Source organism: Perognathus longimembris, chromosome 10 (assembly GCF_023159225.1).
Source record: "Perognathus longimembris pacificus isolate PPM17 chromosome 10, ASM2315922v1, whole genome shotgun sequence".
Lineage (NCBI taxonomy): Eukaryota > Metazoa > Chordata > Mammalia > Rodentia > Heteromyidae > Perognathus > Perognathus longimembris.
Window position 1 is genome coordinate 71,040,498 of NC_063170.1, and position 27,084 is coordinate 71,067,581.

A 27,084-nucleotide genomic window follows, 5' to 3' on the forward strand; every position below is an offset into this window, starting at 1 on the left:
CCGCCTGAGGCTGCCGAGGAGTTTCTGGCCCCAGAAAGAGGCACAGAAGCCATTCCGGCTGCAAGAGCACGGGGCGGGGGGGGGCTGCCTGCCAGCAGACAGCGGACCCGGGGTGAGCCCGCGCCGTCGGGCTCCACGCCCCGCAGAGCCATTCTCAGCCACGCCGGGAATCAAACCCCAGCGGCTTGGCTGCATTCCCTGACTACTGGGCTTCTCTGTCCGCCTCCCCCCTGTGCTGGGAACGAATCCCAGGAGGCGCTGTGGCTCAAATGGTAGGAAGCTAGCCCTGAGCACAGAGACAGAGGCTCGGGGACAGCGTCCAGGCCCAGGTTCAAGCCCCAGGAATGGCAAAGCAAAGAGGGAGGGAGGGGAAAGGAGGGCGAGGGGGGAGAGAGGGGCCAGGAGAGATCCCGGCGGCCAGTCGGGCTGAGCAGTGATAGGCAGAGACGGGAGGAGCCGTGCTCCAGCCCAGCCGTATCTGCTCGCGGAGCCACGCGGGGCCGTGCCTGCCGAGCCGACCGCGTTCTGAGCCGTCCCCCAGGTGCCGTGGGGGACCCCCCAGTGAGCACGGTCCCGGCTCTACCGGGCCCTGTCCCCCGTGGCCACTCCCGTCCGTCCAGAACCCCCTGCTTCTCAAGTCCCTTCCTCTGGGAAGTCTTCCCCGAGCCTCAAGCGAGAGCCCTCCGCCTGCTCAGGCCGGCAGCTCCGGCTGCAGGACCCTCAGGAGGAGGCCTTGGGAGAGGCCGCCCACTGCTCCAGAGGTGGCGGCTGCGGTGGGTCCCGGCGTTCACCCGTGCAGGAGCCGGCCCCGTCCCTAGCGGGGTCCCGGTGCTCACCTGTACAGGAGCCGGCCCCGGTCCCTAGCGGGGTCCCGGTGCTCACCTGTACAGGAGCCGGCCCCGTCCCTAGTGCTCACCTGTACAGGAGCCGGCCCCGGTCCCTAGCGGGGTCCCGGTGCTCACCTGTACAGGAGCCGGCCCCGTCCCTAGTGCTCACCTGTACAGGAGCCGGCCCCGTCCCTAGCGGGGTCCCCGGTGCTCACCTGTACAGGAGCCGGCCCCGTCCCTAGCGGGGTCCCGGTGCTCACCTGTACAGGAGCCGGCCCCGTCCCTAGCGGGGTCCCGGTGCTCACCCGTGCAGGAGCCGGCCCCGTCCCTAGCGGGGTCCCGGTGCTCACCCGTGCAGGAGCCGGCCCCGTCCCTAGCGGGGTCCCGGCGCTCACCTGTACAGGAGCCGGCCCCGGTCCCTGGCGTTGATCTTTCCCCACAGTCCGTTCTCAAAGGCCTCCTTCGCCGCAGCCACTGCTTTGTCAACATCACTGACTTGGGCCAGGGACACCTGGCAGATGACCTGTGGCAGGACAAGGACATGTCAGCCCCCCCCCGCCCCCCAGTAGGACGAGGCCACGAAGCACGAGCGCACTTGTGTGAGTGCACAGGTAGCGGCGAAGCCGGTGCGGGGGCCGGGCTCACTGCCGCGGTGGGAGGGGCGGGAGGGGCGGCCCGGCCCTGGCCTCGAGTCCTCTTCTCCGTCTCAGAAGCAGGCGAGGCCCTTTGCAGCCCTGCGTCCTCCCCGCTCGACCCCCTTCCCGGGCCGGGGCTGGGGACCCTTCCCGGGACTCGGCAGGCCCCAGCACGGCCCTTAGGCCAGGTGGGGGGAGGGGGAGCGGCACGCACACTGCCGTCCGTGGGGTTGATGGTGTCGTAGGTCTGGCTACCCTCGGCGTCCACAAACGCGCCCCCGATGAAGAGCTGGTGGGGCATCCGCAGGGTCCGCTTGTTCACGGCCCGCTCTACCTGCCGAGGGGAAGGCTGAGCTGCCGCGGGGCCCGCACGCGTGGGCAGGGTGACCAGCGCCCACCCACCCACCCACCCACCCTCCCACCGAGAGGCGTGGGGCCACACGCCCACGCACAGACACAGCGCGGGACTCGGGGGTGCACCGCGGGAACACGCTCCTCACACGTGGGCACCACGGGAGGTGCTGGGGTGCGGAGGCCTGGCGGGGCCCCGGGCGGGCCCCCTGCGGCCCTCGCCGCCCCCCCACGGAGTTCCCGGGCGCCAGTCCCACCCGTCATCTGTCCACTACCTTGGGGCAGCTTGGGGTCCACTCGGGCCACCGCGCAAACCGCCATCCCCACGAGTCCCAAGCCCCTCCTCCTGGGAGTCAGTCGTTTGCCAAAGCTGCAGTTCTTTTGTTAATGTAAATTGCTTTGCAGTCCCCCGCCGCACGTCCGTGTGCAGGAGCCGGGCACACAGCGTTCACTGTTTACCTCACTAGGACCTGCACCGAGCCCCGTGGCCGGCTTGGTCTCAGGTCCTGAGGTACAGAATTTACCTACGCACGGCGCGCTGGACGGCAGCGACCCCCGCCGCGCCGGCCCGCCCTCCTGCCTGCCGCCCGCTGCCCAGACAGCGCTGGCTCGTGGGAGTCCTGGATTCCCGAAGAGCCAGGTGGCCCGGGGTCACCGCGGGGCCACGGAGACGGGGCCTGAGCCACACACGGGCGGCGGCCGGGACTCACGCAGTCGATGACACACTCGCCGTCCTCGTCCTCGCCCCGCAGCTTCCGGACCAGGAGCTGGACGAAGGCCCCGAAGGTGGTGGCCATGTACACATCTTCGTTTTCCAACTCCAGGCCGTCGCACAGCTCCTTCACTTCCTCCACCAGTCTGCGGGGAGGAGACAGGATGGAGGGGAGCAAGGGGCCGGCCACACCCAGCCGCTCCTCACCACGCAGGCAGATCCTGCCTGCAAACCAGGCCAGCTTTTCATGACACAAGGGGCCTCTGCAGTCACCAGCGGCGCCACGAGGAAGCTAACCAGGAACTGTGATCCTCCGTATCTGGCTCAAGCCCGCTCGAGTGCGGTCACTCTTGCGTGCCGAGTGGAGGTTTAGCCGCACACCCTGAGCCCTTCCCTTCACGCCAACCCGAGCCTGGCCGTGCTGGGGACAGGGCAGACTCCGTGACGGTGGACAGGCGCCGGGCGTTCACTGACCTTCCTCCCGCCCCCCCCCCCGGCCCGGGACCCACGTGGCCACGGGGGCCTCCCGGGCCTAGGTGCCAGTCCTCACGGCAGCCTCGGGCTCGGGGCGGGACCGGGACGGGACCCCTCTGCCTCCGCCATACCTCACGACATCCACCGACGCAGCCCCCGACTTGAAGAAATCCGTGGTGTCTTTGATCTCCGGCACGTTGGAGAGGATCCTCCGCCAAGCGCTCTGCAAAACGAGGCTCCGTGAGCGCGTGGCGCCGGGGGGGGGGGGGGGGGCACAGGCACCGCGGCCCGGGCCGGGGCCAGAGCCGGGGCCGCACCGAGCCCCCTGCAGAGGGCGGCAGTGTCCAGCCGGCCCCGCAGACCAGGGGAGAGGGGCCGGGGAAAGCCCGGCCACCCCAAGGCCATCCAGTGGTTCAAGGGGAGACAAGTGTTTTCTGGGCAGCCCCCCCCCGGCCTGGCAGAAGGGGCTGGGCAGGGGTCCACGCTCTGGCTAAGGTGCCGGTCTAGGCGCGGTCCTTGAGGCCCCTGCCCTCTGGCGTGTCGCCCAGATGCCTGTGCCCTGAGGACCTGTGGCCTTTGCCTGGCGCTGCCGGCAGGTGGCGGAACCTTAGGGGGTGGAGCTGCACCCACCGTGGGGGGAGAGGGGTGCTGGGCCGTGGCCCCCTCTCGCCGTGCTTGTGCTGCCTGGCCTCCATGGGGTGGGCAGCTTCGCTCTCCTCCGAGCTCCTGCCTCAGCGCAGGAGCGGAGCTCAGAGACGGAAGCCAGCGGGAGGCAGAGCGCGCTCCCCCCCTGCCCCCCCCCCCCGCGGTGGCCCGCCCTGCCCCCGGTGCTCCTCCTTTCAGGGAACAGTGTCCTGAACCTGCCGCAGCTACTGGGGGCCGCGCGCACGCTGCCGCCCCCCGTTCCTGTGGGGAGGCCACGCCCATGCCGCCCCGGCTTTTCCGTCAGGAACGCCCCAAGCTCTGAGCTGCTGTGTGAGTCCAGGGCTCCTCCGGGGCTCTGGCACCCACTCCTCAACCTTCAGGGAGCACTCTGCGGCGAGGGGCGACGCTCCGCAGGCTCTCAGGGCTGGGGGGCCCGGCTGCACAGGGCATGTTGCCGGACAGTGCCCAAGGGGCCACGACGGAGGCAGGTGTCAGCGGTGAGAGGCTTTGACTCACAATGCTCGTCACTCGTGATGGTGGAGACCATACATGGCCTGTAAACCTTGATCACCTGGGCTAGGAGTCTGCCGGGCAGCAGCCAGGAGCCGGAGCTCCCAGCCAGCCCTGCGGTCACAGGAGCTCACAGACACCGAGCTGCGGAGGGAGCCACGGGGGGCGGGGGGGGCGCGGGGGGGGGCTTGCTGGACGCCCTGGCAGCTCGTCTAACTCCCAGGTATGATGAGTTCCTCAGGATGTAGCCCCTTATGCGCAGAGGAGCACCTGTTCTACATGGCTGAGTGAGTTAATGGCTGAAAACCCACTTCACGTCGGGATCCAAAAAAGCTCAACGCATGCACCATTCCGGGAAGGGGGGCAGGGAGGGTCAGGAACAAATTCCCCCCCAGTGACCACGGGCTGAACTTCAGGCTGGAAGACTGGGGCCCCCCGGGCAAGGGTGGAGGCAGAGCTGGGCGGGGGCTGGGCAGGCCTGGTCCCTCCCTGCGGACAGCCTCTCGGGTGGATCCCACAGCCCCTGCTCCCATCTCGAGCCACGGGCCAGGCTGCGGATCCCGGCAACGATCCCCTGGCCATCTGGTTTTGTTTACCGTGGACAACGAGTCCTGCAGAGTCAGACCCAGGGCTCCCGTGGCAAAGGAAGGAGGGGCCCAGAGACACCAGAAAGCTCAGCCCCCGAGGCTAACACAGAAGCCCGCCTCAAGGGCAGGTGACCCGACCCAGCTGGACGTGGGCACCTCCGCCTACCCGCACAGCCTCCGCAGTGGCCAGCTCCGCCTCCGTCAGCTCCAGGGCGCTGCTGGCCGCCCCCTTGAAGAAGTGCGAGGCGGGGATCATCCTGCCGTCCTCCAGCTGCAGATTCTTCACCAGCAGCTGTAAGAGGAAGGGCTGCGCTGTTCCCGCGGCCAGGCGGACGCGGGCGCCACGGGGCACCCGCGCCGGGGCAGTGAGGAGGAGCCCACGCCAGCCAGTGAGGGCGAGGAGCCGCCCCACGGGGGAGGCCACCAGCCAGGGACGCAGAGCCCGCGCGCTTCCTCAGCCCCCGTTTTCCCGCCACACGTGCTGTCCAGAGTGCTGGTGACGGTTTTCGCTTGGCTGGGGGCGGAACTCAGGCCGTGAACATGCGGGCAAGAGCTCTGCCCCTGAGTTACACCCCATGCTCTTGTCTTCTTCCTTCCTGTAACGACTTCCTTGCCTCTACATTCTAAAAACAAGATGCCTGCTCATCAGAAAAAAAAATAATGCCAGAACTACTTGGGATGTCAACCGGGAGTGCATCTGGTCCCACAATCTCCCGGAAACCCCGCAGAAACATCTAGATGCCTGCCTGCAGGCAGAGGTGGGAAGCAGAGTTTGAGAGGAGCCCAGCAGCCCTACGCCTACAGGCTGGGACCCCACTTCCAGCTGGCCCCCGGCAGGTTCCACGGCCAGCCCCAGATGGAAGGTGATCCTGGTTACGACCCGTGACGGAGAGAGAAGGTGATGGGGAATACTCTCGTGTGTGCCTCCGTCTTACGGAGTTCAGTAATGCGTCACACGGGTTCTCTGGGCCGTTTGCTCTTAAGCCTTTGTCGGGATGGGAAAAACACCATGAGGTGAGGAAAACACATGGGATAAACTCGGCGGACCGGTGCAGCGTTCGGTGACCGCGGCTCTGTAGGAACAGCGCGCTCAGTGCAAGCGCTCTCAGAACAGAGCCAGATTCGGCCGCCGCTGAAAACATGTCTGTGGGTTCAAGGCCAGCCAGCCCCGCCCGAGCCCCCCACCAGCCTGGCCAGCCAGCCCCGCCTAGGCCCCCACCAGCCTGGCCAGCCAGCCCCGCCCAGGCCCCCACCAGCCTGGCCAGCCAGCCCCGCCCAGGCCCCCACCAGCCTGGCCAGCCAGCCCCGCCCAGGCCCCCACCAGCCGGTCCTCATGGGGGCTGCGGCTGGTGTCCCTCAGCCCCGAGGCCTTAGCTGCAACCAGGGCTGGGGAGGACTGGTCCGTCCCCTCCTCCTCCTCACCGGCTACTGACAAGAAGCACTGAGCGGAAGGCTGGGGACCGTGTCTCCCCGTCCCGGCCCACAGAGGCGGGGTCAAGGAGGCCCGGGGCAGGCTGCTGGGGTGCGTAACCAGCACGGTGCCTCATTCCAACCAGCCCAGACACCCCCCAAGGCACAGCTCTGCTTAGCCGGCTCCTCCGCCCTGCCCGCTGCCTTCCATTCCCTCAGTGAACCACGGCCGTGAGCATTCCCGCCTCCCTGCTCCCAGGAAGCCTGACTGGACACGGAACTCTCTGTGGACTACAGGTGCCAGCCATGAAGACTTCTTTCACAGAGCACGGGCCCCCTTGGAGCGTCCTCTGCTCAGAGCCGGCACCGGCTCTCCCTGTGGGGCCTGGAGCCCCTGTTCCCGGAACCCACGCCACCCTCGAGTGCCGGCAGCGACGCCATTACCATCCTGTCATCGTTTCCGAACAGAATGAGTCCCGCTTTCGTGACCAGGCCCGGCCGCCGGGCTCCGGGGATGGGCAGGGCCTCTCCCTCCGGCACCACGCCGGGAACACGCAGCGTGGAGTTGAAAAACGTCAGCTTCTGCGGAGAGGAGGGAAAGGAGAGGCGCGCTGTACCGCTGGAGCTGCGCGGGTCCCGGGCGGCCGCGACCGGAGCCGCCAGGGCCGACGGGCCCCGAGCCCCCGCGGGCCCGCCTCCAGGGGCACAAGGGAGTCCCGGAGGACTTGAGGCAGACGCGGGGTGCTCAGGTGGGGGGCGGACTCAGGCCTCGCGGGGCGGCTCGCATCCGGGGGCACCGGGAGGAGGTGCGCTTGTCAGTAGGAAGAGGGGTGCTTCAGCCTGAGGCTGCGCAGAGGACGGGCTGTCCTCAAGACGTGGACCTAGCCCTCCCCCCCCCCCCCCCGGTCCCCCATCCCTTGATCCCTCGTGGGCCCTGGGACCCCAGGCCTACCCGTGCCCAGCGTGGTCTCGGGTATTATGCCCCTCCCCTGCCTGAGGCCACGGAAGGGTGGGAACGTTCCAGAATTGTGGTGAGTGCCCAGAGGCGGTCAGCGTCCCCAGACGCCTGCCCTTCAGCCCCTGGACGGCGGACGGGGCCCCGTCACCCCGAGGAGGGCCCAGGGGCCTCGGGGTGGGGGCGCTGCGCATTCCACGCAGGTCTGACCGTCGTGCGGGCCCCGCTGGCTCGTCCGGCTGCACCCACCTGCCCGCCGGCCTCCGTCCAGGCGCCCGGCACCTTGTCGTTCCCCCGGATCCAGTTGTGAATGGCCTCTGCCGGCTGGGCCCAGTCGATCTGTGGGGAGCGGGGTTACGGTGGACCCACCCTCGCCGCGAGGCCTGGGCCGCCTCCTGGGCCCCGCCCGCCCCCCGGGGGGCCCTGGTTCTGGGTGCTCTCTGAACCTTAGTCTGGCCTGCGGGACACACGCGGACATGCGGGAAGAGCTCCTCCCAGCCTCGCCGAGCTGGCCAGTGACCCCCGAAGCTCCCCAGTGAAGTGCCCGGGCTCACCCCCACAGGACCTCACGACCGCTTCTCCGTGGCTATGGAGATCCACACACCGCCCCCCACAATCCCCAAGCTGAAACACGGCCCACTGCCCCCCCCCATCTCCCCTACTCACTGCTGCTCCAAGAAGCTGCGGTCTCTCCTACCTCCTCTTGATGCACTGAGCTGGCTTTACCCGCCGCCCAGCGCCCGTCCCTCCCCGGCCACCGCCCGCCTGGGGGGGGACCAGGGGCCGGGAAGGACCCGCCTGCTCGGCAGCGCCGGCACCCTGGCCGGGTGGTCGGCCCTCACCTGCGCCGTGTCCTTCTTCTGGATGCCTTCGTAGGTGGCTCCTTCCTCCGGCTGAGGGCGTCGAGGGGCCCTGCCCTCGGCAATCAGCCGCACGGCCTGCACCTGGAGGGGAGACCCCGCTGCTGGGTGCGTGCCCGGCCCGGCCCCCCCCGGGGTTCACACCCACCCGCGCGGGGGAGGAGGGGCGCCGCTCAGGGCCGCAAGCCCGCCCGCTCCACCGGGATCTCTGGGCTTAACCCACTGTCAAGCCCTGTACCGGGGCAGCAGGCACCATCCCGTGGTTAATCCTCCCCGCCTCGTAGGGAGGGCGCCCCCCCATCCCCCCCGAGCCCGAGGCGGGTGTGAAGGGCTGACACAACCTTCTGTGGGGAAGCAAGGAGGAAGGTAGTTGGGAAGGGCTGGAGAATGAGGAGCCTGGAAGGCCCGAGAGAAGAGGCCCAAGGGGTCAACCCCAGGAACGGCTAAAAACCACGGTGCCTGGCAGGACGCTCCGCAGTAACAGACGTGTTCTGTGTTTGCGTGGTCCAGAAGCGTGGCCAGGAACCACGTGTAATTCCTGAGGACTTCAAGCCCGGCTAATGAGGCTGATGCACTGAATTGTGTGGTGGTGGTGGTGGTGTCAGGGCTGGAGCCCAGGACGTCGTGCGCACTAGGAAAGTGCTTTATCTCTGAGTTGCATCTCTAAATTCCACTGAATTGCAATTAATTTAAATAGACCCATGGGCGTGGCCACTGGCCGCCATGCTGGGTGGATATTGCAGCTGTTTGTTATGCAAGGTGCAGCTAACACTCTTGTCTGTGTCTTGTGTGAATCTTCAGCAAGGCAGCTTTGCTCACTACTTTGGTGAGCAGATGATAGCATGGGGGAAATGCAAAGGGGGATCTAGTTTAACACAACTGAAAATTAAAGACAGTGCCACAGGACCCAGGGCAGGGAACTGCTCACATCTGTGTGACAATCGACACCTGTGCAAATCTCTCCTCGAACCTCCCATCCAACTCCTGGCCTGGACCGTACCTGTTTCTTGGCCCCGCCCCCAACAAGTCTGCCTACCCTGCTAGAGCAATAGCAGCCCGGGCGCACACACGCGCGTGTGCGTACATGCCCCAGGCCTGCCCATTGTGTCAAGCCTAACTATCCCGGCGTCTATTTTCCCTGCTTGTCTGCAGCTCTGCCCTCTGCCTTTGGTAACTGATTCGCCCATGGAGAACTCAAACCCCATCTTTCCCTATTTGTTTTTTTTTGTGTGTGTGTGTTGGGTCCTGTCAGTTGTGAACAAGTCTCTAACCCGGACCTAAGCCTGTCTTTTACACCCTGGAGTGATAGCTCGCTTCTTTCCAGAATCCTGGGATTTGGGGAACCGGTTCCTGGCCAGCCGGGGACCCGTGCCTTCTCCGAGGGAAGGGGGGCCGGGCTGAGCTGCGGCCGGCGGAGGCTCTGGGAAGGCAGAGGCCGCGGCACGGTGTCACAGGCAAGCGCGGCGGGGCCGGGCCTCGGGCCTTACCATCCCCTTGATGCCTTCGGGGAAGAGGAAGCGGTTGTACAAGGTGCTCACGGTGTCGTCGGGGAGCACCTCACACTCCTTCTGGAGTAGGACGTCCCCCGTATCCAGGCCCTCATCAGCCCAGAAGATGGTGAAGCCCGCTCTCTTGTCTCCGTGAATGAGGGTCCTAGAAGCACAAGAGGAAGGGTCGCAGAGAAAGACGCTCTCCCAGGGTACGACCTGTGACCTGTGACCTCTCCACTCTGACCGTCCTCTCTCCTCCCCCGAAGAGAACTGCTGCCACAAGGAAGGGGGAAAGAAGGACGTTTGCTAACGACCAACCACGTGCCAGGCAGGGCGAAAGCTCTAGAAGCGTCCTGTAACGTGACCCCCCCCCCCGCCCCCCGACAGCAGCCACGAGTCAGCGTGGTCGGTGCACGTCGGAGAGGAGGCCTGGAGGCTCGTGCGCGGAGTGCCGGGCGGGGACCGGGGAGCCCTCCGGAACCGCCCCACGCGCCCCGGCTCACCAGTTAATGGCGGACGCCCCTCTGTGCCGGGGCAGCAGGGACGGGTGGTAGACGATGGAGCCGTGGCGGGGAGCGTTGATCACCTCCATGGGGATGAACTGGCTGCAGAAGGGCAGCACGTTCAGCTCGGCCCCCACAGCCCGGTACTCGGCCACCACGTCGGGCAGGGCCTGTCCTCGTGCCCGCCACCGGGGGAACTTGAACACCGGCACCCCGTCCTTCTCGGCCTCCAGGCCTGCGGGAGAGGAGCGCGGTCACGGAACCAGCCCTCCGCCCGCGGCCCCTGCTGCCCGGCCACGCGGCTCCCGAACCCCCTCTGCGCCCTTCCCCGCCCGCCCCCGCCGCCCGGCCAGGCGCCGCCCAGGGCGAGCCCTCGGCGTCTCTCCCCCCGGGAGTGTCTGATGCGGAGCACCCAGACCTCGAGTGCCTCCCCCTCTCCGATTCCACCTGGGCCCTGGGCTCCCCTCTTTACCCAGCCCATCCGCAGATCTCTGCGGTGGAGGCCCGGGCCGTGTGTCTGTCCATCCACAGATCTCTGCGGTGGAGGCCTGGGCCGTGTGTCTGTCCATCCACAGATCTCTGCAGTGGAGACCTAGGCTGTGTGTCTGTCTGTCTGTCCATCCACAGATCTCTGTGGTGGAGGCCCGGGCAATGTGTCTGTCTGTCTGCCCATCTACAGATCTCTGCAGTGGAGGCCCAGGCCGTGTGTCTGTCTGTCCATCCACAGCTCTTTGCGGTAGAGGCCTGGGCTGTGTGTCTGTCTATCCACAGCTCTCTGCGGTGGAGGCCCGGGGCGTGTGTTTGTCTGTCCGTCCATCCACAGCTCTCTGCAGTGGAGACCCGGGCCGTGTGTCTGTCTGTCCATCCATAGCTCTCTGCGGTGGAGGCCCGGGCCGTGTGTCTGTCTGTCCATCCACAGATCTCTGTGGTGGAGGTCTGGGCCATGTATCTGTCTGTCCATCCACAGCTCTCTGCAGTGGAGGCCCGGGCCGTGTGTCTGTCTGTCTGTCCATCCACAGATCTCTGCGGTGGAGGCCCGGGGCGTGTGTCTGTCTGTCCATCCACAGATCTCTGCAGTGGAGGCCCGGGCCGTGTGTCTGTCTGTCCATCCACAGCTCTCTGCGGTGGAGGCCCGGGCCGTGTGTCTGTCTGTCCATCCACAGATCTCTGTGGTGGAGGCCTGGGCCATGTATCTGTCTGTCCATCCACAGCTCTCTGCGGTGGAGGCCCGGGCCGTGTGTCTGTCTGTCCATCCACAGCTCTCTGCGGTGGAGGCCCGGGCCGTGTGTCTGTCTGTCCACAGCTCTCTGCGGTGGAGGCCCGGGGCGTGTATCTGTCTGTCCATCCACAGATCTCTGCGGTGGAGACCTAGGCTGTGTGTGTGTCTGTCTGTCCATCCACAGTTCTCTGTGGTGGAGGTCTGGGCATGTGTCTGTCTGTCCATCCACAGATCTCTGTGGTGGAGGCCCGGGCAATGTGTCTGTCTGTCTGTCCATCCATAGCTCTCTGTGGTGGAGGCCCGGACTGTGTGTCTGTCTGTCCACAGCTCTCTGCGGTGGAGGCCCGGGGCGTGTGTCTGTCTGTCTGTCCATCCACAGCTCTCTGCGGTGGAGGCCCGGACTGTGTGTCTGTCTGTCCACAGCTCTCTGTGGTGGAGGCCCAGGGCATGTGTCTGTCTGTCCATCCACAGCTCTCTGCGGTGGAGGCCCGGACTGTGTGTCTGTCTATCCACAGCTCTCTGTGGTGGAGGCCCGGGGCGTGTGTCTGTCTGTCTGTCCATCCACAGATCTCTGTGGTGGAGGCCCGGGGCGTGTGTCTGTCTGTCCATCCACAGCTCTCTGTGGTGGAGGCCCGGGGCGTGTGTCTGTCTGTCCATCCACAGATCTCTGTGGTGGAGGCCCGGGGTGTGTGTCTGTCTGTCTGTCCATCCACAGCTCTCTGCGGTGGAGGCCCGGGCCGTGTGTCTGTCTGGCCACAGACCAGGGGCTGTGTGAATTGCTTTGTCAGCCATCCCCTGACCAGAGGGAGCACGAAGGGTTGGAGGGAGGATGGGGAGAGCTAGGGTAGGGGCTTGGTCCTTCGGTTGGGCCCAGTTCTCTGGCCACCCCCACCGTGATGCTTCACCTAGGGTGCCCTTCCCTCCCAGCGCTGCCGCTGAGTCCTTGCCCACATCTGCAGATAAGCTCAGTGCACCCCCGCCTACCAGGCCTGGCCCTGGGCCCCCCAGCCTGCAGGGCTCTTCCTGCTCTCACGGGCCTGCAGCCCACTCCCCTTCTCAGCCCTGGCACCGTCTGCAGCACAGCTCCTGCTCCCGGACGTGGCCGCGTCTGCATCCCACCCCGTCTGCATCCCACCCCGTCAGCAGCCCCCGGCCTCACGCCGCAGGGCCCTCTTACTCCTCCCAGCCTAAGGAACACTTCCTGGGTCTCAGCTCTCGGCATCTGGCGCGACCTCTGCCCTGACTGGCCTGGCCCCCTTCTCCGGCACTGTGCCGTGGCGTCCAGTTGCGGTGGAGGGAGGGCACTTGGACGAGTGGTCCCACTGCGGCCGAGGAGCTACTTGTGCGGCCGTCAGAGGCTGGGCTGGGCCGGGTCTGGGGTGGGAAGCTGGTGGTTATGTCTGGGCTCTGCACGCAGGGCTCAGGTTTGATGAGCGGCGTCCACGAGGGGCCGCGCTGTGGTCAGGTGCGGCACCGGGGCCCTGGCTGGCCCTGGTGGTGCTGCAGTGAAGTGTGGGGGCTGTGAAGTGGGGGGAGTCTCGCTAGGCACTGGAAGCCCCGGCTCTGGGCCTGGCCGCGCCCATCCGCCCCTCTCCCTCCATCAAAGGTCGAGTGTGCCTGGGGGGGCTGTTCCTCCACACAGGCTCCCACTCAAATCCACCTCTGCCCTCCCTCCCGCGGGGCAGCAGCACCGCCCCGGAAGGCTTCAGAACGAACGCCCCCAGCACGGCCCCTCCCCCTGCACACCCGCAGCCACTGGCAACCACAGTACGGGGCACGTCCAGCTTAGAGGATGCCGGCGGCACGGACCCTTCTAGATCAGCGTGAAGGAAGATGGCTGCCTTCCAGCGGGGCCCCTGCAAGGCCGCCGCCGACGGCTGCCCATCCGCCCCGACGGGCAGGCTGGCGGCATCTCCGCGGGGCCCCGGGCTAACCACTCACCCAGGGGGTCTGCCTTCCCATCCTTGTCCGGGACGGTGAACACGCCCACCACCTCGTGGCCCTCCTTCCTCAGGTGGCAGTAAACCTCCTGGCCAAACAAGCTCTGTCCGATCACGGCGATCTTCATGGCAGTGGAAGGGGCCCAGGGAACCTGGGGAGGAGACGCTGCAGGTTAGCGCTTGCTGGACGGAGGAAAGCCAGCCCCAGTTCAGGGGCTGGGGGGGGGGGGGCGGAGCTCACAGCACCTGGCCCGTCTGGTCTGGGCCACCTGGGGGGGGGGGAGACGGAGCTCACAGCACCTGGCCCGTCTGGTCTGGGCCACCTCTGGCGGGGGGGGGGGGGGACGGAGCTCACAGCACCTGGCCCGTCTGGTCTGGGCCACCTCGGGGGGGGGGGGATGGAGCTCACAGCACCTGGCCCGTCTGGTCTGGGCCACCTCTGGGGGGGGGGGACGGAGGGAGCTCACAGCACCTGGCCCGTCTGGTCTGGGCCACCTCGGGGGCTCCACAGGCAGCAGACCCCCGCGGGGAAGCCGTCCCTGCGCAAGGAGCCATGGAAAGTATGTGCGCATAACGCAAAGAGCCACGGGCAGCGCACACCCTCGCCGCGGCTGGGGAGGCACGTGGCGGCGCGTGGAACCTTGGGGGACCCTTTAGAGTCTCTCCAAACTGGCACAGAGCTGGGGTACAGATCCTGAGGTATACTAGAACACATTTTTGTAACTGTTGAGGAACAGTTCTGTTCCTCAAATAGCTTCTTGTCTACAAACTGTCTCCCCCTGAGCCAGGGTGCTACCCAAGGGGGAGAGGGAGACTTAGCTCCAAAGGGTGCCCACCTTGGCCAGTGGAGGGGGGTGGGGTCAAAGTGGGGGCAAGGGGCAGGGACGCGGTTGGGATGGGCAAGGAGGAGGAAGGTGTGTGTGTGTAATCCAGCCCAATGGGACAAAACCCAAGTTTCCCTTAGATTTGCTCATTCATCTTGCTCCTGGCTGGAAAGCCCGAACCTCTGTTCACTTAATCCATTTCTTTGAGTTGTCCATTGGTGAAAGCAAACATGGTTTGGGGAGACCGAGGAAGCGGCGCATCCCCCTGGATACGGAAGCACGCTCACCACAGGTGTGCCCCTCGGTGAGTGTGCAACAGAACACTCCGAAATGCACCCCCAGAAAAGGAGAGCCCCAGACGCCCCCTGAGCTTTCCCAGTCACGACCGCCTACGAAGGGCATCAGCACCCAGAGGGCGGGCACGGGGGCGAGGGGGGGACGGTCCCTGCGCGGCTCCGGATGGGCCTTCTCCTGGCTGGGACTGTGCTCCTCCCAACAGGAAATGTCTCCCAAACCAGCAAAGGAAGAAATGACAACAACATGACCAAGAGCCCCCTTCTTCCCACGAGAGGCCCACCGCGCCATCTGTGAGTGTGTAGAAACGTGCCTTCCAGGGATCACGCGTGCACTCTGATCTGCGGATCCACCCCACGCATCCTACAGTTTGGTTTCTTGTATCTTCCCTTTGCTGTGCTCGTGGCTACTTGGGAGGCCAGACAACGCGTGCGTGATGCCGGTCTCTCAGTGCTGGTCTACTCTCTCCCACAGGAGGTAGGAAGACATTAAAGTCTTGACTTTTCCTGCAAGGGGAGGCTGTCCGATTGCAGATGCAGTCGCTTTACCTTTTCAAAAGCAACTCGCTGAGAGAGTATGAGGAAATAGTTCACACGCGTGGTTCACACGCGTGGTTCACAAGCGTGGTTACCTGACGCCCATGGCTGTCCACCTCCCAACAGCACAGGAACTTACATCCTTGCCTTTCTTTTACCTGCTATCTCATTATTATTATTATTATTATTATTATTATTATTATTATTATTATTATTTTGTCTTTTTTCCCAGCTGCGGGGCTTGAACACTGGGCCTGGGCGCTGTCCCTGAGCTCTTCAGCTCAAGACTAGGGCTCTGCCACCTGTGCCACCGCGCCACTTCTATTACCTGCTATCTCTAAGATCCAGAAACCCAGATGTTCCTCCTCCTTATTGGACCTTGCATTGTACTGTTTTAACCAAGTTTGTTTCCTCCCATCTCCAGGTGAGAGAACTATAAGTGATTTTATACACACACACACACGCACACACATTTGCTGTTGTTATTGGTTGTGGGGCTTGAACTCGGGGCCTGGGTGCTTCCCTGGGCTCTCTTTGCTCAAGGCTAGTACCCTACCACTTTAAGCCACAGCACCACCACTTCCAGTTTTCTGGTGGTTCATTGAAGACAAGCGTTTCACAGATCTTCCTGCCGAGGCTGGATGTGAGCCATAATCCTCAGATCTCAACATTGCGAGTAGCTGGGACTTCATGTGTGAGCCACCAGTACCCAGCACAAGTAATAACATCTTAACAGCTAACTCTAGTGAACTCGAAGCACAGCTCCGCCTCCTCCTCAAGTGCAACTCCCACTGGATGCTCCTCGTCACCGGGGCCCACGGATCAGCCAGGACTGCAGACGGGGGCTGCTCCGCAGGCAGAGAGCAAGGCTAAGGCGCTCGGCTAAGCCCTACACCCCATACCAGTGGGAAGTAGCCAAAGGCTAATTTCTACTTCCTGTTCTCCAACACATTTTAGCATCCCAAGCCCTTGAGATGGGATTAACAGCTATCAGTCACGAGTGAGGGGCAATCAAGGGGAACCTAAGGCATGGGTAAGATCACAAGGTCTTTGAGAGAAAACACTGTGATTAAGCTTTCCAGGTGACTCGTCTAGGTGGCTATCAGGGCCATAAAACAGCAGCTGAGGGGGTTCTGAGTACCCTACCCACCTCAATGTGGAGGGGAGGCTTCATTCCTGCCTAAGGTGGGTCAACCAGTAGTCCTAAAATAGACACTTATCTACCCAAACCAGGGAAACCATGTCCTATTCTTTTTGCTAAGAACTTAATGTTGAGTTTTGTCAAGCACTTTTATTATTTTTTTTAGCACATATTGAAGACATGATAACAGCTGATTCCATGGATAACTGCTCCATGCTGACACATACTTGTCTTCTTAGAAGGAAACAGCTTATTTCGTCACAAGTTCTTCTTTCACCCAGGGCTAGGTTTCATTAGCTAAGCCTTTTGTTTAGGACTTTGGGATGTAGGAACATAAGCAAGACTGGGGAATCCCTAATCACATAGGCATTTGCTGGTGCCAGATCTGTGGATCCAACCATTCGCAGACTTCTTTTCTGAATTACATCTGTACTCAAGGCACACAAGCCTCTTTTCTTGCTGCTCCCTAACAAGAGGCAGGATATGATTTCCACAGCACACGCACTGCACTAGCATTGCAAGTCACCCAGGGCCGCCCTGCCGTTCACGGAGGGAGGGGTGCAGATTTGAGGACCTGCTAGGCTTCTTGTAAGAGACGCTGACACTGAGGATTTTAGTGATCTGGGAAGGTTTCTGCAAAGATCCTCAAGCCAAGTGTCGGGAAGTGTGTGTGTGTTCACACATAATAAAAAGGAGAAGAGAAAGTGAAATAAAAGACCATTTCATATGATAATGTTGCCTTTCAAACTGGCAGAAAAGGGTGGATAATTCAGTGTACTAGAAACTGGCCAACAACTTCCAAATTTAAAAATAGAACTTCTGGTTTTCAGGCTAGAAGAAAGTGAGATGTTGTTCTCGTCAACACAAAACAAAAGCTAAGAAAACAAATCGGGCAACTCTTCTTGGGTCATCAGATAGCCGAGATCACGGGACAAGCTGGAGAGAGTAACACGGGGACAGAGCCAAACCTCGCCCGCCCAGCCACTGTCCCAGAGCCCGAGACGGGGGCAGGGGCGCCCCGCGTCCTCGCGGGGGCCGGGGCGGGGGCGCCCCGCGCCCTGACGGGCTACTAGAGGGCTGAGGGCCATGGTTAGGGGAGTAAGACACATTCGTGAGCATTGTCTTCAAGAACCCTAACCGGTTCTCACCGGAAGAGGAGAGAAGGCTCCTCGTGCTGGAAGGAGGAGGGAAGGAAGCCATTGAAGAGCACACTCCGAGCTGGGCACGGGTGGCTCACGCCTGTCATCCTAGCTACTCAGGAGGCTGAGATCTGAGGATCCAGGTTCAAAGCCAGCCTGGGCAGAAAAGTCCGTGAGAATCTTATCTCCGATAAACTACACAGATAAAAACAAAAACAAAAGTGGGGCTGTGGCTCAGGTGGTAGAGCATTAGCCTTGAGCACAAAGAGGCTCAGGACAGCACCCAGGCTCTGGGTTCAAGCCCCAGGACCCCCAAAAAAGAGAAGAGAATACCCAGCACATTCTATTCTTCAAGGACTTGTCACCAATGGAAATCACTGACCCAGAGCCAAGCGGCTGGGCTCTACCCGGGCCTAACCAGCCTGGTAAGAAGGAAAACAACTCCAGCCTCTTCCAGTCTTCTGCATTGCTCCCAGCGGAAGGAGGAGTTGCGATGTAGCCGTAAAGGTCACAGGCAAGTGCACAGACTCATTTTACAGGACTACAGAACACCCCTTTCCCCTCCCCCAATACATACCTTCCCATCACATGAGCAGGGCTCCTGTGTAACAGAAAGTAGAGAGGAAAAAAAAAAAAGGCTTGAAGGTCAGACCCTACTTAAGGAGTCTCTAGGAAAAACCAAACACACGAAGGAGACAAAAGCAAGGGCATTAGAAAACTGGATGAAACTGTAGCTATTAAACCCAACAGTAATGCGGCCTAACCCCTCCCAGGTAAGCATAGAGCCTGGGCCTAAAGGCCTCTCCACTTTGGAATCTTCTACCTGATACATTATGTCTAGTTTTCTACAAAAAACAATTACGAGACAAATCACGACACCACCGGCAGCTACCAACCAGTACAGCAGAGCTGGAGGGGGCGGAAGCAGCACGAGACCTGGAACAGGCGTGGCACAACGGCGGGCATCTGGAGGACAAGGAACCCAGAAGGACCGTGATGAAGACCGGAGGGGCCCCGAGGGCGGGGCCCAGCTTCGAAGGGCGGACGCCCGCGTCTGCAGAGGTCGAGGAAACGCCCCTCCCCCCCCCACCGCAAAGCAGATGCTAGAAACAACAGAAACCCTATAGAAGCATGAAGAACGCCTTCGAGGGGTGTACCCATAGACTGAACACAACTGAAGAGAGGGGATGGAGCAAGAGGCCCTCCCAGGCGAATGTGAAGAGGAAGAAAGACAAATAGGATGGAACTTTGGGATAATTACTACCGACGCAGCAAATCTGTGGTAGATACGCTAGAGGAAGAGAGGAAGCAATAGAAGAAACAATGACCAAGAATGTTCTAAAATTGCACAGAGAACCAGATATGGAAGCTCAAAGAAAACCAAATAGGAGGCTTGGCAAAAACAGCAAAATTAAAAATCATAGTCAACCTACAGAAAAGAAAAGACAGAAAATCTTGTAAGACGCTGAGAGGGACAGGGAAGAAATGCATTCCCTTCAGAAGCGCATGGGTTGAAATCACACGTCTGTCTAAAGACATGCAAGCAGGAGAACAGAATGAGACATTTAAAGAACTGAAACAAACAAAAAGCCCATCAGGCTGGGGGGTAGGGGCCCGTGCCTGTAATCCTAGCTACTCAGAGATTTGAGGATCATGGTTGGAAGCCAGTCCGGGCAGAAAAGTCTGCGAAGCTCTTATCTATGTTAAACTAACAACAACAACAACAACAACAACAAAGCCTAAAGTGGAACTGTGCTGTGGGTCAAATGGTAAAGCACTAGCTTTAACAAAAGCAGCTCCGGGACAGGGACGCCTGGACAGGACACACACGCAAACGCCCATCAGTCTAGAATAAATCCCATCTTCACATAGAGATCATGCTCCACTAAGAAAAGTAAATTCCAGCTTCACATAGAAATTGTGCTTCACTGTAGAAAGGAGAAATAATGACTCCTCAAACAAAAAATCAAGGAAATCTGTCATGAGTGAACCTGCTATATGTGATACTCAAAGGAATTATGCAGACTAAAGGTAACGTATCAGAAATTCAAATCCGGGGCTGGGAACATGGCCTAGTGGCAAGAGCGCTTGCCTCGTATACATGAGGCCCTGGGTTCGATTCCCCAGCACCACATATACAGAAAATGGCCAGAAGTGGCGCTGCGGCTCAAGTGGTCAGAGTGCTAGCCTTGAGCAAAAAGAAGCCAGGGACAGTGCTCAGGCCCTGAGTCCAAGGCCCAGGACTGGCAAAAAACAAACAAACAAACAGAAATTCAAATCTACATTAAAAGAAAATTAGAAAGGACCAAGAGAGACAATTAAAGTCAACCTGAAGATTAATAACAGTTTTCTCAGAACATTAATAGCAGCAATGTATTTGAGATTGATTTTAGCTTATGCACAGGAAGGAGGAATCAGAAAAACATTGTCGTAAGGTATCTGCACTATACATAAAATAATGTAGCAGGATTTGAAATCAGACTGTAAATCATATTGTAAATTTATATCTAGCACAATCACTGAAAATAAACATCACCAAAAAAGTGTAATTGTTATGTAGGAGAGAAGAGAAAATGGAATCATACAAAATGTTCAGCTAAAACCAGGGAAGGCATAAGAAGAGTGAACAACAAGGGTGAAAGAGAGAAAGTACTAATAAGATAGTGCTAATCCACCTATCACTTTAAACATTAAAGGTCTACACAGACCAACTAAAACCCAAAAACTATCAGAGTAAATCCAAAATCAAGACCTAATTAAATATTGGCTATAAGAAACCCACTTTAAAGGTAGAATAAAAGGATAGTGAAAGATATACACTATTAACACTAATCAAAAGAAATAAGGAATAGCACTATAAACCTCAGACAAAGCAGACTTCAGAGAAAGGAAAATTATTAGACAGAAGGCATTACATGATGGCAAAGGGTCAATTCTTCGAAGGCATACCAACCCTAGTGTCTATGTATCTAACAATGCATCAGCAAAACACATGAAGTGCCCAGGCCTTCAAGTGAAGTGATATAGATGAATTCACTATCACAGCTGGTGGCTTTGAAACTTCCCACCCAATCCCCAGGGAGTGGCAGGGCTAGCAGGTTGGAAATCAGCAAAGACTGATGGCAAGTTGAATGGAGCTGCCCCAGCTGAACTGTGTCTGATATCCACAAACGACGTCATCCAACAATGAGGAGTACATATTCTGCTCAAGCTCACAGGAAATATTCACCAAGACAGACTACATTTTCCCCTACACTGACATACTTAAAACATCATCAATAACAATTCTACCACAGGAATGACTCAGACCGTGACGGAACTAGATAGAATCTATAACAGAAAGACATTTAGAAAACATAGCACATGGAGATTAAACACCACACTCCTAAACAATGTGTCGGCCAAAAATGTAACTTGCTAAAAGTGGGATACACCTAAGGCGGTAGAAGGAAACTTAGAGCATTGAATGCAGACACTACTAAAGAGGAAAGATGGAAGACTAACCATTTAAGCTCCCACTTTAGGAAACAAAAAGAAGGGCGAATTAAACCTAAAGTAAGTGGAAGGAAATAATAAAAATGTGAGCAGAACTTAATGAAAACAAGAAATCACAAGAGCAATTAAGAACAACTAAACAGAAGCTGCTTATTTGAAAAGAAGAATAAAACTAGTAAGTCCCTAGGCAGATTAAGAAGAAGAATAAAGGTACAAATTGCTAATAACAAAGACAAGATCTGCTCATGTGAACCCTACTCACCAACGGACAATGTACTATTGCAAGCAACTCTGTGCCCACAAATTTGAGACTCTAGATACAGGGGCACGTTTCCTTGAAAGGAAGAAGTAAGCTTCTCCCACCAGGAGAAATCATGTGAAGGGGTCTCTATTGATTAAAAAATTAAGTCAATAATTAACCTTCTCTGGTGCAGAACATAGCAGCTGGGGCCACCTGTTGGGCGGAGGCTCTACCTCCTTCCCGGCCGGCCCCGCGGGCCTCGGGAGGCCCATTCGCCTGCCCCGGGAGGAGAGGGTGCTCCGTCCCCCCTCCCGGGCCAGGGCATCCGGGCACCGGGCGAGGCGTGGCCGGTGGCCGAGGCTGCACCGCCTCGGGCCTCCCTTCTCATCTGAAAGCGTCTGCACAGTGCTGTCTCCCCACGCTGTCCCAGAGCGCCCGTGCCGGAGTCATTCCCGGGGGGTCCCAGGCCGGGCGGGGGGGTCCCAGGCCGAGCAGGCTGGGGAGAGGGGCCCGGGACCCGGTACACCGGAGCTCAGAGGAGCTCGGAGCGCCAGAGGCTGGGGAGCGTGCAAACCCCTCCCCTCCCCCCACACGGGGCACAGGTCAAGGTGGGGGGGGGTCCGCCTCCTCCCACACTGGTGTGTGTGAGTGACTGGTGTGTGTGTGACTGCTGTGTGTGTGACTGGTGTGTGTGGCTGGCGTGTGATTGGTGTGTGTGACTGGTTGTGTAAGTGACTGTGTGTAAGTGACTAGTGTGTGACTAGTGTGAGTGACTGGTGTGTGTGACTGGTTGTGTAAGTGACTGGCGTGAGTGTGTGTGTGTGTGTGTGTGTGCGTGTGGACCTCACCCAGCCCAGGGCTGCGGGGAAGCGGGCTCCGATCCGGGAGGCCCCCGTGCCCGGCCCCCGGGGCTGCCCAGCCGCGGGCCCCGTGCCCCGTCCTAGAATGGGGTGAGGGCTTGGGGGCGGGCGCGCTGTCCGGGACACCGGGTTCCCGGGGACGCGATGGCCTCCAGGGCGGCACCACGCGGGCCCGGACCCGGGCGGGCGGGCGGGCGGGCGGGCGGGCTGCTCCGAGGGCCCCGGGTCCCGTCCCAAGGACTCACCTGGGCGCGGGAGCCGAGCGCGGGCGGGCGGAGCGGCCTCTGCGAAGCAGACCGGAGGTCAGCGCGGCACGGTGCCGCCCGGGCCTGGGCGGGGCGCGGGGCGCGGAGGCGGGGCGCAGGAGGGGCGCGGGGCGCGGAGGCGGGGCGACGGAGGCGGGGCGACGGAGGGGCGCGGGGCGCGGAGGCGGGGCGACGGAGGGGCGCGGGGCGCGGAGGCGGGGCGACGGAGGGGCGCGGGGCGCGGAGGCGGGGCGACGGAGGGGCGCGGGGCGCGGAGGCGGGGCGACGGAGGGGCGCGGGGCGCGGAGACGGGGCGCGACGGAGGGGCGCGGGGCGCGGAGACGGGGCGCGACGGAGGGGCGCGGGGCGCGGAGACGGGGCGCGACGGAGGGGCGCGGGGCGCGGAGACGGGGCGCGACGGAGGGGCGCGGGGCGCGGAGACGGGGCGCGACGGAGGGGCGCGGGGCGCGGAGCAGGGGCGACGGAGGGGCGCGGGGCGCGACGGAGAGGCGCGGGGCGCGACGGCGGGGCGCGGGGCGCGGAGCAGGGGCGCGGGGCGCGGAGGCGGGGCGCAGGAGGGGCGCGGAGCAGGGGCGCGGGCCGGGCGGGCGGTGCCCCCCCTCCCTGCCTCTGCTGGCACCGCGAGCGCGGGGGAGCCTCGCCGCGGAGGGAGGGGCCCTCGGGCACTCGCAGTGGGTGGGGCTGGGGCGGCCGGCGGGCGCCCTCCTCGCCGAGGCCCGGGGAGGAGGACTCGGTGGCTGGAGCAACAGCTAGAGAGGGAATTCCGCACAAGCTATCGAAAGACGCAAGGGCTGCGCGGCTCGGATGCGCGGCCAGCGCTGCGTCCTGAGTTCAAGTTCCGGCACCGGGGGAGAGCCAGCCCGCAGTGAGGCCGGCCGTGCGCAGCCCTGCCTGGGCGCCCGCGGCCGCCCGGGAGGAAGCGGCCTGGGACGGCAGCCGGGGAGGGCCTGGGACGGCAGCCGGGGAGGGCCTGGGACGGCAGCCCGGGTGGGCCTGGGACGGCAGCCGGGGAGGGCCTGGGACGGCAGCCCGCGGTGGGCTCGCCCGCTCTTCCTGGGACTCTGCTTCTCCAGCCCCCCGCCCGCCTAGTCCGGGTGCAGCTAGGGGAACGCGGTCCGCACGGTGAGGGCCGAGCCCAGGTGAGGGCCGAGCCCAGGGTCGGGGAGGGCCACCTGCCTCCTGCAGGAAGCGGGGTCCCAGGGGCGCCTTCCGCTGGAACGCCCTTCCCAGGCGCGCCCTTCCCGGCCTCGGCCTCGGTGCCACCCCAAGCTCCCGGCCCCGGGCTCCCGCCCGCGCCGCCCAGCCGTGACCTCGGGTCTGCCTGGAACACACCTGGAACACACCCCCGGGCACTGACCGGCGAGGCGAGCCTGTCCCCCGGTGCGCAGCTGCCAGTCAGCTAGCGAATCCCAGACGGTGCTGCGGCCCGGGAGCTGGCTGGGCCTTTTATCCGCCCGTCTCCCGCCAGAGTGTCAGCCCCTCGAGGGCAGGGAACTTCGGTGTGCCCATGGCCCTGTCTCCAGTACACAGTGATGACACACTGTGTTCTGAACAAATGTTTGCCGAATGGTTGAATGCACTTCTTCCGTGTGTGCTAAGGGGCGAGGAGGGCGTGGGCTTGGGCTTGGGTCTGCTGGCCTGGTGCTGGCAGTGCTCCCTCCAGGTCGCACCCGCTGGCCGCCTTGCTCTTTCCAGCAGGGCCTGCCCACTGACCTCCGCCCCTTCCAGAAGCCTTCCCCAGCCCAGCCGCAGCCTCCCCGCAGAGTGCCCGCCTGCAGGGACTCGATTTCCCTGCAGGAACCCGCCTTGACTGCGGTTTCCGCCCTGCTTCAGAATCACCTGACTTAGGAGCCCCCTGCCCCCGGGGCAGGAGAGCGAAGAGGTCCCACGCCCTCCTGGGTCTTGGGTGCACAATAAAGGCACTGATCAAATGCCTGCCAGGGGTCTGGGAAGAAAGGGGGTGATCTGCTGGATACCGAAACTGAGAGGGACAGGAGGCTGGACTGATGCACCAGCGCGTAGAGGCTGGCTGTCAGGACAACCCGCAGCAGCACAGCAGCCAGGAACCCCTCCCTTTAGATGCGCACACGGAGAAGAGGGAGGCTCTTGAGGCACAACGCCTGTGGAAGGGGCGTGCGATCCGCTGGGGGAGACTCCCAGGCGGCGTTTGAGGGCGCCTCCTCGCTGTTCGCTGCCGCGTGTGCCGAGGTGCTGACACCAGGGGCTTCCACGCGAGGATCAAATGCAGACAGACCGGGGCCAGGAGGAGGGCCCAGAGCCAGAGCCACGCGTGCGAGGTCCCGCAAGTTTTCACAAGAGCCAAAAGACACTGCTACTACAGAGGTGATAGACAGAGGGGTCGCAGTTACAGGAGTCAGGCCGTGAGCACATTTCCCTTCGTCGTGCCTTCTGTTCCCTCTTTCTCTCCCTCCCCCTCCCCCCACCTCGCCTTTCATCTGCATCCAGGGAGCGCCATAGCTGTACTCTTGCACCTGTTCCCTGAGTTCTATACCCTTCCAAAGGCATACGCGTGAACACACCGTACGTAAGGAAAGGACAGAATCACCAAAATCTAAACACTTAACAAAGGGGGCCTTGTTCCCATATCTTGGAGTTCACTGTGATATGTGTGTTATTTTATATAAATGTGGAGAGGCACAGAGCATTGCGCCGTTGTATTTCTTTCCTAAGAGCATCCTCTTTTGGTCCGTGTGTAAGTATCTAAAATCTTGTGTAATTGATCATTTTTAGATCTAATCTCCACATAACAGAGAACACGTGCTGTTGGTCTCTGAGCTTGGCTTACTTCACGTCACATGATTTGTTTTTGTTCTTTTTTTTATTTTTGGCCAGTCCTGGGGCCTTGGACTCAGGGCCTGAGCACTGTCCCTGGCTTCTTTTTGCTCAAGGCTAGCACTCTGCCACTTGAGCCACAGCGCCACTTCTGGCCGTTTTCTGTGTATGTGGTGCTGGGGAATCGAACCCAGGCACTCTTGCCACTAGGCCATATCCCCAGCCCACATGATTTGTTTTCGTTCCACCCATTTCCCCGCGAGTGCCGTTATTTTATTCTTTCTGCTGGCTGTATAAAGTTCCACCGAGTGTGGGCATGTGTTTCGGATGCACTCCTCTTCCGTGGGGCATCCGGGCTGTGTCTTTATCTAGCCCGTTGTGAATAACGCAGCAGTGGGCGTGGAACTGCAGGCGTGCTGATCCCATCCTGGCTGGTGACGTGCAGGGTCGATGCCCAGGAGCGGTGTGGCTCGGTTACAGGGAAGATCCATGCTTCTTTTTTTGTGTTTTTGTTTTTGGATGAGCCTCCAGCCTGCTATCTAGAGTGGTTGCACTAGCTTACATTCCCACCAACAGTGCAGTAGGATTCCCCCACTTCGCAGCAGCAATGCTCGTTGTTGTTCGAATTCACAACGTTGGCCAATCTAACTGGGGCGAGATGGAATCGCGGAGTTGTTCTGATCTGCATTTTCTTTATGGGCCGGGGCGATGAGCACTTCTTATGTACTTCTTTGCCAGTCTTACCTCTTCTTCTGAGGCGTCTCTCCTCGGCCCCCTTGCCCATTCGGTGATTGGCATGTTAGGTCTGGAAGCAGTGTTTGAGCTCCTGGTGTGTGTGAGGTGTTAGGCCTTTGTCCGATGTGTTGCTGGTCAAGATCTTCTCCCAGTCAAGCAGCAGGCCTTGGGAGAGGCTTCACGTTAGACTGGAGGTGTGTGCGGGCTCCGTGGTGGACTGCTCGCCTGGGCAGGCAGGAGACCCAGGGCTCCTCCCCAGCGCCTCAGACGGCTCAGCACAGCCCTCAGCATTAGACTCCACAGAACCCTTCTCCAAGGGGATGCGGGCTTGTCAGCTGACTGAAGGCGTGAACCTCAGTGGGATTCACAGAAACTAGTTTTTAAAGGCAAGAAGTGTCAGGTTGGTCTAAGGGTGCGATACACAAAAGGAAGAGACCGCTGGGCTCCCCAGCTTCTACTGCAGGAAGGAAGCCGAGGAATTGCACATGCGCAAAGCCGTGCAGCAGTTCGTGGGCGAGGAAGACGGGAAGGCGGGAGAGTAAACAGGAAGGGGCCAAGAACGCGGAGACCCGTGGGCTGGAGTCAGGCCCCGTCCTAAGCAAGCAGGGGTTCGGAACTGCTATTGACTGGCGTGGTTGCCCGACCCCCAGCCCAGGGGCCTCACAACAGGAGGGTCTAGAGCGGCCGTCCTTTGCCTGCCTGCCCAGGGCACCTAGCTCTCTTGAATCCCCAAGTCTCCAAAGGAAGGGCCTCCTACCACAGGAGCTAGGTATGGGGAAGGAAACAGAGCTGGCCAGACGGAGGTGCTGACTCCAGGTGGTTCTCCTCCCTCGGGTGGGAGTGGGGGGCTCTCACTCCCTTCCTTCCTCTGAAAGGTGGGGGGCGTCCATCTGTCACTCCCTCCCTGTGTGTGGGCTGGACGCAGTCACGGGAAGTGAGTGTGGAGGCGGTGAACCCCTTCATGGACCATCTAGAGAAACTGAGGCTCAAGGCCCAAAGGTGGAAGGGCCTGCAGCGTCCCTGTGCTACATGACACCTGCTGAACGGCTCACCCGCGTGGCCACACCGTCCGGGATGCCTAGGTGGCCGCGCCTGAGCCCTGGCTGCGTGTCACCCCCCCCCCCCCGCGTGCCCTGCGGTGAGAGGCCCCCCTCCCGGCAGAAGCAGGGCACTCGGTTCTGCTCTGAGCTCACAACCCCTCTCCAGAATAAGAGAAGCCTTGTGGCAGGTATGGGCAACCTCTGCTCCCTAGAACTTTCTGCAACCCTCAGTGGCTGGCCCCCCGGGAAGGCGGACTGGGGACGGGGCGTGCGGATCGAGCGAGCTCGGGGCTGCACGGGCAGAGCGGCCGGAGGGGGGATATTATGTAAGGATGAGTCAGCCCGTTCTCCGGGGGTTCACTAACAGTGCTATGAGTAGCCTACAAAACATTAACCTGGACGGGACTGTGGCCATTAGGGAACCACGGTGGACAGGGCATGACGCTCACACTGTTTTCTTTCTATTTTGAGAGCGGGTTCACTGGGTAGCCCGGGTTGGCCTTGAACTCCTCCTGCCTCCCTTACACTTGGACCGCGTGTCCTTTGCCTCAGTGCCCGAGACCCCCATGCAGACGCTCCCCACGGAGCCGGGGCGCCCCAGG

The 27,084-nt window shown here is 61.5% G+C and overlaps 1 protein-coding gene and 1 long non-coding RNA gene across 3 annotated transcripts in view; one reads left to right on the forward strand and one right to left on the reverse strand.

Moving 5' to 3' along the window:
- Positions 1-13,266, reverse strand: part of Aldh1l1 (aldehyde dehydrogenase 1 family member L1) — a 36,138-nt gene extending 22,872 nt beyond the window's left edge. Inside the window, exons 1-11 of one of the 2 annotated variants that reach the window (XM_048356337.1) lie at positions 13,120-13,266; positions 9,960-10,194; positions 9,454-9,619; positions 7,949-8,050; positions 7,356-7,445; positions 6,596-6,733; positions 4,908-5,033; positions 3,131-3,222; positions 2,524-2,671; positions 1,677-1,796; positions 1,223-1,350 (exon numbers count right to left, since the gene is read on the reverse strand). In XM_048356337.1, coding sequence (XP_048212294.1) covers positions 1,223-1,350; positions 1,677-1,796; positions 2,524-2,671; positions 3,131-3,222; positions 4,908-5,033; positions 6,596-6,733; positions 7,356-7,445; positions 7,949-8,050; positions 9,454-9,619; positions 9,960-10,194; positions 13,120-13,246 — 1,472 coding nt within the window. In that variant the 5' untranslated portion in view covers positions 13,247-13,266. The remainder of the gene's footprint in view (positions 1-1,222; positions 1,351-1,676; positions 1,797-2,523; positions 2,672-3,130; positions 3,223-4,907; positions 5,034-6,595; positions 6,734-7,355; positions 7,446-7,948; positions 8,051-9,453; positions 9,620-9,959; positions 10,195-13,119) is intronic. The other variant, XM_048356338.1, reaches the window with a different exon arrangement.
- LOC125358855 lies at positions 314-17,989 on the forward strand. The gene is made up of 3 exons (XR_007212409.1): positions 314-329; positions 13,124-13,250; positions 17,962-17,989. It is a non-coding gene; the product is annotated as an uncharacterized LOC125358855 (long non-coding RNA).
- The last annotated feature ends 9,095 nt before the right edge of the window (positions 17,990-27,084 follow it).